Source organism: Sinohyriopsis cumingii, chromosome 15 (assembly GCF_028554795.1).
Source record: "Sinohyriopsis cumingii isolate HCF-2022 chromosome 15, ASM2855479v2, whole genome shotgun sequence".
NCBI classification, from domain to species: domain Eukaryota; kingdom Metazoa; phylum Mollusca; class Bivalvia; order Unionida; family Unionidae; genus Sinohyriopsis; species Sinohyriopsis cumingii.
The window spans coordinates 84,997,603-85,013,893 of NC_142975.1; the positions used below are offsets into that span (position 1 = coordinate 84,997,603).

At 33.8% G+C, this 16,291-nt stretch overlaps 1 protein-coding gene across 6 annotated transcripts in view; it reads left to right on the forward strand.

The window, feature by feature from the left end:
* LOC149782236 (high affinity cGMP-specific 3',5'-cyclic phosphodiesterase 9A-like) overlaps positions 1–16,291 on the forward strand; it is a 127,518-nt gene that overhangs the window by 43,363 nt on the left and 67,864 nt on the right. For all 6 annotated transcript variants that reach the window (XR_016414284.1, XR_016414285.1, XR_016414282.1 and 3 more), the window contains exon 2: positions 6,537–6,686. Coding sequence is in view for 2 of the 6 variants with exons in the window: in XM_089933616.1 (XP_089789742.1) it covers positions 6,537–6,686 (150 nt within the window). In the remaining 4 variants the exon portion in view is untranslated. The remainder of the gene's footprint in view (positions 1–6,536; positions 6,687–16,291) is intronic.

Here is a 16,291-nt window from a genome sequence, read left to right on the forward strand (position 1 = left end):
CTCATGTCCTAGCTCTCATCAACACAGACCCTGTTTTAATTAATAGACCTATTTCACAATCATGTGTAAAAGTTGTCTCCACTTTGCTTACAGTGTGTCAAGATTATTTTATGTAAGAGTTGTCCCCCTTGCTGTGTCTTAGTGAGGATAAAGATGTAAAGCCATTGCATGTCACCAGAGTTATGTGGCGAATATGGTGAAACATTAAAGGTTGTTCTAAAACAAAAAAATATTTTGAATTGAAGGAGCGACATCCAGAATGCAGTTTATATAGAACATTTTGACCATAATGTTTTAAGAAAATACATGTGTTACCAGGGCCCCAGGTGGCCTATTAGTCTAAAGCACTCACCTTTACCAATCATTGCCATCTCACCTCTGTCCACTTGGGTTCAAGTCTCAGGCTCGACCTATGTGGGTATACGAGAAAGCCTGTGGGTCAGTGATTCTTCCCTGGATTTCTTGGGGTTCTTCCTTCACCAGTTAGATTGGCTGCCATGTGTAGCCTATCCTGTGCTGAAAAATGGCATTAAACCACATAACAATATCATGTGTTACCTTTATCTTTTATTTCATTTACCTTTTACTGAATTTTAATATCATTATCTTTTATGTTTTATCTTGGTGTACGGTATATACTCACTTATTAGACTAGCTGCATTGTTATCTACTATTGCATAATGAGCTGGGATCTGTACAGTTTGTTAGGAGTGATCCATCCATCCATCTGTCTGTCCATTCATTAGTTCCTCTGTCTATCCCATGTTTTCTTAAGCATTTTTTCTTAAAATCTTGCATGTGCTTTTACCCAGTGCTAGAGATAGAAGCCAATCAACTTTGAGGCAAGCTAGATGTGTTGAGGTGTCTTTTGATGTTTAGAATTTTTCACATTCAGTATTTTGTTATGTTACCATAATAATAATTGTAAATAGTACTTAGATGGAGAGTACTGGATCATAAATGGGGGACCAAAGGGATATATCATTTACAGATAACTCTTTTTTTAAATTTGTTATGGTAAGTCAGAGGCTCAGCCATTCATCAGATGTCTGTTTTTAACAGTCATTAGGGTGAATTATTGCTTTTTTCATCAAACAATCATCATTTAGGCTGCAAAAGATTGACAGTGATTTGGTTGTCAAATTAAAAATGGATTAATAAGGTCACTGATCATTACAGGTCTTCATACAAGCAGCCAGACTTTTGGAATGTGTTGCTGATAGACCTTACGGAGCTCCATATACATTTCTATTCGTACAGCTCATAGACAATTTCATGGATTTTATGGATTTTCAATAGGAAATCTACAATCCATAAGAAAGCTTAGACACCATGAAATAGCTATTGATTTCATGGATTTTCAATAGTAATTCTAAAATCCATAAGAATTACCGAGGTACCATTCAATAACTGTTGATTTCATGGATTTTCAGTAGGAAATCTACAATCCATAAGAATAGCTTAGATACTATTAAAAATTAATTGATTTTGTGGATTTTCAGTAAGAAATCTTCAATCCATAAGAATAGCTTAGATACCATTAAATAGCTATTGATTTCATGGATTTTCAGTAGGAAATCTACAATCCATAAGAATAGCTTAGATACCATTAAATAGCTATTGATTTCATGGATTTTCAGTAGGAAATCTACAATCCATAAGAATAGCTTAGATAGTATTAAAAAGCTGTTGATTTCATGGATTTTCAGTAGTAATTCTACAAGCCATAAGAATAGCTTAGATACCATTAAATAGCTATTGATTTCATGGATTTTCAGTAGGAAACCTACAATCCATAAGAATAGCTTAGATACCATTAAATAGCTATTGATTTCTTGGATTTTCAGTAGGAAATCTACAGTCCATAAGAATAGCTTAGATACCATTAAATAGCTATTGATTTCATGGATTTTCAGTAGGAAATCTACAATCTATAAGAATAGCTTAGATACTATTAAATAGCTATTCATTTCATGGATTTTCAGTAGGAAATCTACAATCCATAAGAATAGATTAGATACCATTAAATACCTATTGATTTCATGGATTTTCAATAGTAATTTTAAAATCCATAAGAATAGATTAGATACCATTAAATAGCTATTGATTTCATGGATTTTCAATAGTAATTCTAAAATCCATAAGAATAGCTTAAAATATCATTAAATAGCTATTGATTTCATGGATTTTCAGTAGGAAATCTACAATCCATAAGAATAGCTAAGATACTATTAAAAAGCTGTTGATTTCATGGATTTTCAATAGGAAATCTACAATCCATACAAATTGCTTAGATACCAGTTATGTAGCTGTTGATTCATGACCTAGAAACAGATCACTATAACACTGATATCATCACTGATACTTTTCAATCATTAAATTCTATCACATTTTGATGGATGAGAAAAAACTGCATGGGAGAGGTATTGGTGTGTGTGTGTGTGTGTGTGTGTGTGTGTGTGTTAGGGTACAGTAATATTTTCAAGATTTCATTGTGCCAAGGCAAGGAGAGTAATATGCTTTGCCCAATATGATGGTGGGAATTGAACCTACATCCATGTGGTCATGAGCCAAGCATCACAACCAGTGGACCACGCTAACTCTGAGCATTCGATTTAGGGATCCCAAAGGTTATACATGTGCTATTTTCAGGGCACCTAAGTTCTGACAAAACAGCTGAAAAAAAATCTAAAACCTTATGCTTGACTGACATCAAGATTTTCATATAAATTCAAAGGGATTCAAATTTAAAGATGACTTGGCCATACAACAATGTTAGCTTATGGTATGCACTTGCATCAGTCATGTATCAGTTGATATTTTCAGCTCCCATAAATTACTTGACCATTTTCAACCAAACTTGACAGAAAGCATCATCACGTGAAGTCATTAAGAGATGCTAATTCAGTATCAGCTATGGCTGCAGTTACTAAAAATAGAAAATCCTTTGAACAACTTCTTCATAAAAGCTTCCTAGCTGGAAGGCCTTTCAAATTGTATGCAAATGATATTTATCCAGCATCGAATGTATCAGTTATCTTGCAGAATTTACTGTCCCCTCTCCATTAAAAAAACCCCCCAAACTTATCTCAAACTTCTCAATAAAATTTGACCAATTGGCAAGAATACATTTCAGGACTTGACCAACTGTCATCAAATATGGGCCTTTGTTGCTATCAGATCCTTGGCAAATCCAAAAAAAGAATTAATTGGCCAACTAAATTTTCAACTTGTCTCTTGCTGCAGGCGATGGGTTTTTCAGGTGTCCAAAATTTTTGTGTGAAATTTTATTAGTTTTCTAGTCTTCATTTTTCTTGTAGTTCTTTAATGTCCATTTTCAAAATAAAACTAAACTCTTATTCCAATTCATATGTACCAGGGTAATAGGCCATTGCTTGTGTGGTCTATGCATGCATTAATTAATATTAATTAAACAACAATCCTTAATGAAAACACTGACAATTTGATGTGGTCATTATTTTTTGATGTACTTTAACAAATTTCATAAATATTCAAAAGGAGAATAAAACTGTAGCTTCAACAAAAATGCGAGAAGTTATACTGATAGAGTTTGAATGAAATTGCTCAAATTTCTGAGATTTTATCTCACACTGCTCTAAATTCTTTGAAATTTTTTCTCATGCTTTGAAAGGTTATAAACTCAGTCCAGTTTTGAAGGATATCAATGTAGATTTGTAGAGGGTTGTCTGCATCAGTTGTTGCATGAAGCCAGTGCACAGTCATTACCTACTGCTGACTCAGTATAATAATATACTTTTTAAACTGACAGGAACAATTACCATGAAATGTGAAGGTATTGTACATTTTGTCTCCACAACTAACAGCTAACATGTTGGGGTTCATTTTGTCTCTGGAATTAACAATTACTATGTAAGGATTCATTTCGCCTCTGGAATTAACAATTAATATGTAAGAATACATATTGTCTCTTTAACTAATCATTAACATGTAAGGGTACATATTGTCCTTGCAAATAACAATTAACATGAAAGTATACATTTTGTATCGACAACTAATAATTAACATGTAAGGGTGCACTATCTCTCCACAAGTAAAAACAAAAGTCAGCAGAGAAAAAGGAATACAAATCATGTAGTGGATGGTTCAGTAAGGTTGCTGGTATCAATTTCCCTTTAAAGTAAAAATTTGTTTTTGAAAATTCAGTGGGCTTTGTCTTTGGGTTTTAAGTCATACATTTTTAAATCCAATGAGCTTTGTCTTTTGGTTTTAAATCGTGGTTTTACAAATGTTTCAAACTGATTATTATGATATTGTAGTTTCTTTTCTTTTTCATGATTTTATTTTTTTTTTTAAATTGTACGTGCTTAAATTTGTTGTTCTGCCTCTATGATAGTTTGCATATTTATGGGTTTTTATTTTGTCGATTAAATTCTATGTGGATTAACCACTTTGTCGACTAACCTCATTGTGGATTAACTTTTTCAAATACCTCAGATACAGAACAAAAGTATTACGGTATGAGAACAACTCAAACACCAGTATTACAGTATTACATTAAAAGAACAACTCAAACACCAGTTATGATAAATTCTTTTCAATGTTTTGTTGTCTGATCAACATTCAACAGTGCTGACACAACCAACAACACCAAGCAAATCAGTTTTTGTAACATTTTATTATTTTTACTTAAACCACTGTCCATAAAGTTGCACCATCACGAGGTTGTGATGATAATCTAAAGTGAATGGTGCCATAATTCCATGTAAGAACCAAGCACTGTCCCCAATGCTCATGCCGTCAGCAAGCTGTGGCAACCTTTGGTGTGTATAGTGGAGGAAAGTGGCTTAAAAAAATGTGTGAGAGATCAATTCTAATTAGCTATGGCTTTGAAAAGGCTGGACTTGTGTAATTGTGCAATTTCTAACTTATTAACATGAGAAACATTTGTGTGTACCAAGAGACTTGATTCTTATAATGTTTATTGAGTGGTTTTGTCCAAAAATCAGTGAAGTATGAGCTTTGGTATTGTACTGTGACTAGTGTATATGCATAGTGTTTAATTATCATTGTGCTGTAATTAGCATATATGCATAGGGTTTAATTATCATTGTGCTGTAATTAGTGTATATACATAGTGTTTAATTAGCATTGTGCTGTAATTAGCATATATGTATAGTGTTTAATTATCATTGTGCTATAGTTGGCATATATGCATAGGGTTTAATTATCATTGTGATGTAATTAGTGTATATACACAGTGTTTAATTAGCATTGTGCTGTAATTGGCATATACGCATAGGGTTTAATTATCATTGTTCTGTAATTTGCATATATGCATAGGGTTTAATTATCATTGTGATGTAATTAGTGTATATACACAGTGTTTAATAAGCATTGTGCTGTAATTGGCATATATGCATAGTGTTTAATTATCATTGTGCTGTAATTGGCATATGTGCATAGTGTTTAATTAGCATTGTGCTGTAATTGGCATATATGCATAGGGTTTAATTAACACTGTGCTGTAATTATTATAATGCATAGTGTTTAATTGGCATTGTGCTGTAATTAGTATATTTGCATAGTGTTTAATTAGCATTGTGTTGCAGTTATTATAAAACATAGTGTTTAATTATCAGTGTGCTGTAATTAGTATATATGCATAGTGTTTAATTATCAGTGTGTTCTAATTCATATGTTTGCATTGAGTTTAATTAGCATTGTGCTGTAATTAGTATATATGTGCAGGGTTTTATTAGCACCGCTATAATTACTATATTAGCACTGTGCTCTAATTACTTAATATGCATATTGTTTAATTAGCACTGTGATGTAATTAGTGTATATGCGTAGGGTTTCATGGATTAAAGTTTTCATGTTCCTTTGGATTAAAAATGGGTGGATAAATTGAACTGTGCTTTCAGGAGGATTTAAATGTTGGCAGGAATTTTTGTGACCTGTAATTATAATTGTAAATGCTTGCATTTATCTTTGCTTTATGTAGATTACTCATTGAGACTGGTTACAACTGTGGTTAAGTCTGAAATCACAGAGAATTGCATAGAACAAAGAATGTACAATTTTGTGAAAAAAATACTTTTAACTGCAGTTGAACTTGAATGATGGATCATTGTAATTAAGTATTATGTTCGATTTTCATCCATGATTGTATTTTTTTTTTCATCTTTGGTAATACAGTACTAGTGCTTCTATCTTCTCTCTGTCCTTACAGATTACACAGCACATATTGATTTAAGACTGCGAGATAAAAAAACAGTGATGCAATACTTTATACAAGCATTTCCATTGAAACAATGTCAGGTGCTTTTTAGTCTTTTGCTTTTCAACATTGGTTAAAATAACAGAAACAATTGTAAAATAATCAGATTAAGAAAGTTGAATTACCAGATAGGCAGGCATTGTCAGTCGCTATAATTGGGCAATATGACTTATTATTTGTTAGCCACAAATATTAAAATTCAAGGTTTTTTTTTGACAGTAGGAATGTTTATTGGCTGTGTATTTTAGGAAAATATTTTTCTTTCTTATTTTAGAAACGTTTAGAGCAGCTGCTGAAGCGGGGCCAGTGGACATTCTAAAGTTATATAATGCCAAGGGAAGTCTTATGAACATATCACCGCGTTTACCAGAAAACACACCGAATGATCGCTACAGACTGGAGGTTGTGGCAGTTCACTGTCCTGGTAAGATGTTTTTGCTTCAGAAAGTGAGCGAGAAATGCTTCTGAAAACGTCTTGTACAGTACTGTATTTATCAGTGTGTGATGCTTATCCAAAGAATGGCACGGAATTATTGCTGTATTTATCAATATGTGATCCTGTTCCAAAGATTGGTAGGGAATTATTACTGTATTGATCAATGTATGATGCTTATCCAAATATTGGTATGGAATTATATTAAATGCCCTATTCATGATTTGTTCCCAATAAAAACACCTTCTTTGCTTTTGATTTTCATGAATTTTTCACCACTAAAGTTATCCTTTTTTGTAATATCACAAGAACTGTTGCATTTAATGGTTACCTTCACACACAAAAAAGTAGAAACAGGTAGTATATAAAACAGGAAAGAATGTAAAGTTACTCGTTGTCATGTACCACGCAGCTTCAGAGAAGAATCTGTACTGGAAAAATATTGTAATAATTCTTTTCCAGCCATCCTCCTTTTTCTTCATTTGTAAACTGTGTTTTACACTTAACAAAAATACAGATTTTGGCAGAATTTTGATTGTTACAAAGCTGCATTATCACTTGTAGCAATAGTGCCACCCCAGTGTGTCTGTCCACCATGACAAAGCTGGTCATCACTTTTTCTTTGTCACTGCTTGGTGGAATTCCATGGATCTATGGAAGCTTGAGATGTAGTTGGTTGTTGTTGTTGTTGATGTGGGGTTTAATGCCATTTTTCAGCACATGATAGGCTATACATGGCGGCCAGTATTAATGGTGGAGGAAGAACCCGGGAAAACCCTGGAAAGAACCACCGACCTACGAGAAGCTACTGGTAAGCTTTCTCACATACCCACATTGGCTGAATCCGAGACTCGAACTGGCGCAGACAGAGGTGAGATGGCAGTGATCCGTAATGGAGAGCGCTTTAGACCACTCGGCCGCTCGGGGGCCCCTGAGATGTGGTTGGTGTAGATGCACTGTAAGGTTTGACTTTTTTCTTTGGGTCTAATCATTTAGAAATTTCTTAATAAATTACATATAAAAAATAGAATAAGTATTTTGCCAATCATGTTCATTGTTACTACTTCTCCCACACTATTTTATTGATACTGTGTACGTTAGATCAGTGGGTCGTGACAATGCATAATAAGATTTGATATTTTCACTCCAAGTCGATTTTGAGGACATTTTTGAACAGTTTTGAAGAAGGGTATTTTGGGGAATTCACTTCATCATCACTTCATCTTGCATATTCAGAGAAGGTAAACAGTAAGAATTTATTTTTTCCTCAGACCCAATTTTGGGGAAATTTCTTTAATAAAATAATTAAAAATTGGTGAATCTGAGAATTCAGCTTGTTTATTTGGTTTTTATCCTAGTCTTTGAAACGTTATTGAAAGACAAATGTACAGGAAACATTCTGGTCTTTCATTGCATCAAAGATCTAGAGGGACACAAGGAATGTATGTTGTGTGTAATATAAGAAAAACATTTTTATGAAGTGCTGTAGGATATGCATGTCTGTTGCTACATGTACATCTTGTCTAAATTGAAATTTATTAGTGCATTAGGATATGCATGTCTGTCAAAACAGTGCATTAGGATATGCATGTCTATCAGTGCATGTACATCTTGTCCAAATTGAAGTTTAATAGTGCATTAGGATATGTATGTCTGTCATAATAGTGCATTAGGATATGCATGTCTGTCATAATAGTGCATTAGGATATGCATGTCTGTCATAATAGTGCATTAGGATATGCATGTCTGTCATAATAGTGCATTAGGATATGCATGTCTGTCATAATAGTGCATTAGGATATGCAGGTCTGTCATACTAGTGCATTAGGATATGTATGTCTGTCATAATAGTGCATTAGGATATGTATATCTGTCATAATAGTGCATTAGGATATGTATGTCATAATAGTGCATTAGGATATGTATGTCTGTCACTGGACGTACAGCTGATCAAAACTGAAATAGAATAGCTCAATACGATATTATGTCTGTCATTCCAGGTACATCTAGTTAGAATAATTATATTGGACATGCATGTCTGTCACTGCATATACATCTCAATTGGAATACAATTCTTTAAAATAGCTAGAATTAAGTTAGTATGGTAATATTGGAATACTTATGCAAATAGGACAAGTTTTTTGGTAATTGTTTTGGATATGCATGTCTTAAGTCAGGCATATTGTGTTAATGGTATTGTCCATTCACCTGTCTGTCCATTAACATTTGGAAGTATAATTATGTAGTGGCTTGAGAGACTTTTGTGAAACATTTCTCAACTATATATATCATGACAGTGTGTCGCATAGCTTAATCACACAGTGTGTCACATAGCATAATCACAGTGTGTCACATAGCATAATCACACAGTATGTCACATCCCATAATCACACAGTGTGTCATATACCATAATCACACAGTGTGTCGCATACCATAATCACACAGTGTGTCACATACCATAAGCACACAGTGTCACATACCATGCTCACACAGTGTGTCACATAGCATAATCACACAGTGTATCACAGCATAATCACACAGTGTGTCACATACCATAATCACACCCCTTGAATCAAAGTCAGGACCACATGAAGGGAAAATATACTTACTTGACACATATACCCGGTACTTGTTTAGAGTATAACATTTGAACTATTTAACATATTTTAATGGAACTTTAGCCAGTCATATATCATGTTTAGATACATGTTTCCATAGCAATGCCCCCTACCTCAAGGTGATGGTTAAAGCAAGGGAAAATGTATATCTGCTTTATATTTTTGCCCAGAGAACAATTTTTGAGCCACTTTGGATATTTTAATGAAAGTTTAATAAGCTTGTATATCATGACTAGATAGCATGCCACATAACCTAGTGATGCATGCCACATAACCTAGTGATGCCACCTGTCTCAAGAGTCATGGTCATGAGAAGGGAAAATATAAATTAGTGACCTCTATCCATGTATGGATATAACCTTTGAACTGATAAAGATATTTTAATGAAGTTTAAGTCTATTACACATTTTGATTAAACAGTGTTGTTTTTAACCCCCCACCTCAAAGTAAGGGTCACAACACATTTTGACTTAACAGTGTTGTGTATACCCCTGCCGCAAAGTAAAGTGCACAACATTGTAAGTCAGTGACATGTTTCCTTATCCTGGCTATCACTTTTTAACCCCTACAGATATTTTCATGAAACCTTGCCTAAGTCCACACCCTACCTTAAAATAGTAAAGTCCCTAAGTCAGTGATAAAAGTCATTGGCAGGAAGAATGTGCGTGTAGCTTGTGCCATTTTGTAAACTGGTTGAGACAAGGGAAACAGGTTTGACAAGGAAAATAACTCTGAAAGATATAGTCAGTTTGAAGATTTCTTAAGGGAGCATTCTATATTATGAACTTTTCAGAAAGTGACAGGTGTATGATGAATTGTTTACATTTGCAACATGGACAATGGAGAGAATGTTGGGATATTTCAATGTTACTTTCATGTAATGTGGCTGATATTTCATTGGATATTGTACTTTGTAGATACTGTATGTGATCTAAGCACACAACTAACTAAAGTGACTGCTCCTTTGTGCTCTTAAAATCAGCCTGAATTCATCTATTGTACACTATATTTAGATATTATTAAAACAGTGAAAATGAATTTTGCCAGACTAGACAATACTAGCTCTGAAAAGTGCAACAACTGAATTACAAAATACATGTGTGTAAATACTATATAAAAAAAACAGTTGTCAACTCTTTATTTTACAATTTTCCTCTGAAGACTAGGAAGTGAAAAATAACCAAACAGAGCTAGCATTTTTTATAGGGGCACATCTAATGTAAGGCCAAGCTGTATACTTTATAATCCAAATTACACCCATCAATTATACACCAAAATAAAGGAAACTAAACTTTTTTTAATAACAATACCTGAGATTTACATGGCTTTTTTAAGTGGCAAGTATAACCAGGGAAGAAAAACTGGAATATTCTTTATCTTTAGAGAACTAATCATAAGCAGAATACAAAACTATACAGTGCCAACTAAATAAAATGACTTGATAAATGATATGAAAAGTAAGACAACAAATTATTTTTAGCTTTTGTGAATACTTTCAAAAGCAATTTTAGCAATCAAAAAAAAAAAGAATAACTTTTCTTCCTTGAATTTGTACGGTTGTATAGAGTCTGTATATCACTAATATAATGTTATGCAAATTTTCTTTTCACTCTTTTGATAATTTCAGGCCCTGGGTGGCAGAATCTTCAGGCTCGGGTCAGTGAATTGTGAGACCCTGGGTCGCTGAATTGTCTAAGGCACTTGCCTTAACACATCACTCACACCTCAGTTCTGTGTGAGTTTGAGTCTCACTTCAGCCAGCATGGATATGTGAGAAAGCTTGCCAGCAGTTTCCCATTATCAGTTTTCCATCCATCAGATATACCAGTCCCTATGTATAGCCTATCATGTGCTGAAAAACGGCATTAAACCCACAAAACTGAAGCCAATCCAGACATCTGACTGGTACAGAAAGCAAAGTTTTATGGGATATTTGAACATTTTCTTCCATGTGCATTGATACAAAATGCCAAGAAAAGTTTGAGGGTTAACTTTTACCAAACAGGTAAACATAATTGATTGAACCCCAAAATAATTGATATGATCTTCATTGTTTTCCCCTTCAGCTTATTTAGTTATTACTGTTCCTGTCATTTCTTGTGAAAACATGTCCAAAGCATTGTCATAAAGTTTTTACTTAGGTTTTTGTATTACATTCCATTCAGTTGACCATGAATATTCCAAAACTATGAGCAAGAAAATTTGTCGCACTTACATTTATTTTTGTGTAGGATAGCTTTATATTCTGTAAGATTTTTCATCTATCTCATTCTGATTTCATGGCATGTTTTCAAAGTACACTGTATCATGGTGGAGTCTGCTGTCATAGATATCTCATGCACGTTTAACCCTGCCGTCATCGATATCCCATACATATTTGATCAAGTTTTTATAGATATCTCTTGCATATTTGATCCTACTATCATAGATATCTCGTGCAGATTTGATCCTACTGTCGTAGATATCTCTCATGCATATTAGATTATGTTGTCATAGATATTTCATGCATATTTGATCCTGCTGTCATCAGAATCTATCATGCATATTTGATCCTGCTGTCATAGATATCTCTCATGCGTATTTGATTCTATTGTTATAGATATCTCATGCATATTTGTTCTACTGTCATAGATAATTCTCATGCATATTTGATCCTGCTGACATAGATTTCTCTTGTGCATATTTGATTCTATTTTCAATGATATCTCATGCTTATTTTATGTCATAAATAGCTCTCATGCATATTTGATCCTACTGTTATACATATCTCATGCATATTTGATTCTGTTGTCATAGATATTTCATGCATATTTGATCCTACTATCATATATATCTCTAATGCATATTTGTACCTACTGTAATATATATATATATATATATATATATATATATATATATATATATATATATATATATATATATATATATATATATATTTGATTCTACTGTCATAGATATCTCATGCATATTTGACCCTACTCCTGTCATAGATATCTCTCATGCATATTTGATACTACCATCATAAAGATATGTATATTTGATCCTATTGTCATAGATATCTCATGCATATTTGACCCTACTGTCATAGATATCTCCCATGCATATTTGATACTACCATCATAGATATCTTATGCATATTTGATCCTACTGTCATAGATATCTCATGTATATTTGATCCTATTGTCATAGATATCTCATGCATATTTGATCATACTGTCATAAATATCTCTATTGCATATTTGACCCTACTGTCATAGATATCTCTCACGTATATTTGATACTACCATCATAGATGGGGGCCCCGAGTGGCCAAGCGGTCTGAAATGCTCACTGTTCCGGATCACTGCCATCTCACCTCTGTCTGTGTGGGCTCGAGTCTCAGGCTCTGCGTTGGTATGTGAGAAAGCTTGCCAGTAGCTTCTCGTGGGTCAGTGGTTCTTCCCGGGGTTTCCCAGGGTTCTTCCTCCACCAGTAATACTGGCTGCCATGTATAGCCTATCCTGTGCTGAAAAATGGCGTTAAACCCTACAACAACAACAACAACAACAACCATCATAGATATCTCATGCATATTTGATCCTTCTGTCATAGATATCTCTTTACCCTACTGTTATGGGTATTTCTTCTGCATATTTGATACTGAAGGTTACAATACTTTTAATCAGGAATGTATTTTAGAATTTTCTCTGATTGAAAACATTTTTTCTAATAATATTAGTACTGGTCCCCTTTTGGATAGAATATCAAGATGTCAGATCTGTATGTGTAATAGACGGTGTTGACAGATGGTAATTATTTTATCTACTGTACACACTCACTTATAAGTCCAACTGCAATCAGCATAGACTTTGATCTGCCATTGCATAATGGCTTGTCGATCAGGGTCTGTGCTATTTGTTCCACTGATTAATCCTGACAGACTGTACAGACTAGTATCTGGTGCTGCGTTTTGAAGTGGCAGATCTGGGTCTGTGCAGTTTGCAGTTGGTCTCTACTTATAAGTTAGTATATAATTATTAATGTCATGAAAATATGGTACCTTATCAATGTGATGTAATTGAATGAAATAATAATTTTTCCCCAAAATCATTATTAAAACTGAATCATTTTCACATTTATCATGGCACATGTTTACTGTTTTGATTATCCAGGTTTCGTATTGAATTTGGTTTACCTTGTATACGTCTGATTGTTAAAGAGACTGAATAATGTACCTTTTTAGAAAACTACACTGAAATATGTCTTAGATTAGAACAGAAAATGTCTTACATACAAGTATATAAGCCCTGAGAAAACCATTATAGAGAGATATTTTATTGCTTTACATGAGGTAGTTAAGTCATTATTTATTTACACCAAACCAAATTTATGTAAACTTAACAACTGTCATTCACACTCTGGTTGACACAAATTTGTAAACTGTGTCTAAATTAGGCCATGCATTTTGAATCATTGTAGAGTTCTGTTGTTTGTGTTTTCCCATTGGTTTATCACATTTAACATGGAATTGTGAAATCAGAAGAGGTCCTATTTTAGTATGTATGTTTAGGTGGTGTATTTTTAACTTACTGTATCATGTACATGTATGCTGCTTTTCGTGCCACTTATGTATCCATTATTCTGGAAATAAATCATAATTTTACTAGATTGCAAAATTAACTTGAAAAATAGAAAGATTGAATTCAGTCCAGGGAGGCATGTGTGGAATAATGCCTTATTAAATCACTTTTATTAAATACATAAAATAAATAAATATATATATATATATATATATATATATATATATATATATATATATATATATATATATATATATATATATATATATATATATATATACACAAACACACACATTTTTGTAATTCTTGTTTTGAGTAGCCACTCCTGCCACAAAGGCATACGATAGGATAAGAGATGTGTGCTCAAAAAAGATTATTTTTATGTGAGTTTTGACAAAAAGATGGGTGTATGGTTATTTAGGCATTTGCAAGTATTATATGGAATACATTGGTGTAGTGCTAAATAATTGACCAAACTCAATGAAGAAGTGAGGGAACACATGTTACTCAGATGTGGGGGAGAGTGGCAACCACAAAAAGGTAATTGAATGTGCAAAAAAGCGAGGGTAACATTGTTCCCATGCATTCCCATAGTATTTGACTTATATATAGGCACCTTTCCACAAAGGACTCATTTATTTGCTCCTTGGTTGTTCTTTATAGAAATTTCACTCATATAGAGTTGTTGATTAATGAGATGTTTACATCAGGATGACAACACTTTAAATTTACCATGCATACTTGCCTATATGTCATGTCCTAAAACTGCTGACAACATAGACTAATGATCTGCTGTGACACAATACGCTGGAAAATCAGCGTCGTCATTGTTGGTTCTACTGATTATTATTACCATACCGCATAGACCCAGATCTGCCAACAAATTTTGTGACATAGTTCGGGGTCTCTGCATTTGATGCTTTAATGTGACCTGTAAGCAAGTATATATGGTAAGTTTAGACCTTGCACAAAGGCATTGACTGCTGCCTTTTTATACATCCATGAATCTCCGTTATGTTTATGAGAAGATCCTTTTAGGTTACACATGAGAGCGATCACAAACATAGTCGATTATCCAATTAAAAGGATGGATCATATCTTTCTATCAATCAAATTCAAAACCAAAGATGTTTGAGTTTACTAGTTAAACACTTTTTTCAGGAAAAAAAGCCAGACTTTTCTAAGAATACAAATCTAAGGCTAATGTTTCTCGTAAACAGTATAATTAATGATCTGATACATTTTGGGTTCTTCTTGAAAGAATATTTCATTGGAAAGGATTGCCACATAAAAACACACCAGATGACCTTATGAGATGGTCTTACTTCTATCGTCTGTAACATATATGTTGTTGTTGCTTCTCCTAAACTGCATGGAGGATTGCAATGAAACTTAACACACACACACATTCATTCCAGAGTCTAAATAAAAATGGGGCTACTCTGATATCTATTATGGTTGCCATGAATCTTTGCACACATATTCATCCCAGAGTTTAAATAAAAATGGGGCTACTCTGATATCTATTATGGTTGCCATGAAGCTTTACACACACATTCATCCCAGAGTCTAAATAAAAATGGGGCTACTCTGATATCCATTATAGTTGCCATGAAGCTTTACACACACATTCATCCCAGAGTCTAAATAAAAATGGGGCTACAGAGGCATCTAAGTGTGATGTGATGTGATGTGTTGTGATTTGGATTTTTAATGTAGCTTTTACAATTTTTCAGTCATATCGCTACGATGTCTGCAGTGTGGCAGTTTATAGTGATGTCTAGCACTGGGGCATCATGCCACAGACATGTAGCATGATGTCCCACCCAGTCACATTATCCTGACACCAGGCCGACCAGTCCTAACACTAACCTCTTAATGCTGAGCGCCAAGTGAGGCAGCTGTTAGTACAGTTTTGGTAAGTCTTTGGTATGACTCGGCTTGGGATCAAACCCATGACCTCCCGCATCTGAGGCGGGCGCTCTAACCACTAGGCCACCGGAGCGGTCACAGACATCAAATAGAAATTGCTAAAATATCTGATATCTTGAAATTCTTCTTAATGCTACGCCTTATCACCATGAAGTTTTCACTGAAAGGTTTATTATAATGTTATAATGTCTAGATGGACCTAAATGATAACGACACTGATCTGACATCCAATATGGCCACCACAGGAGCCATCTTGAAAATCTTGTTACCACTTTCTCCTCCTGAATGGATGGTCATCTGAGTGTTTTCTTATGATATCAATTTGGTCTTGAATAAAAATGGTGCCAATCTGGGATCAAGTATGATCATTTATAATGGTAGCCATTTAAAAAATCCTGTTATTATTCACTTGGGGATATTTAGACAGCTCATTTTGATTTCCTAAATTAAAATCATGCTGATCTGATTTCTGATATGGCCATTACAG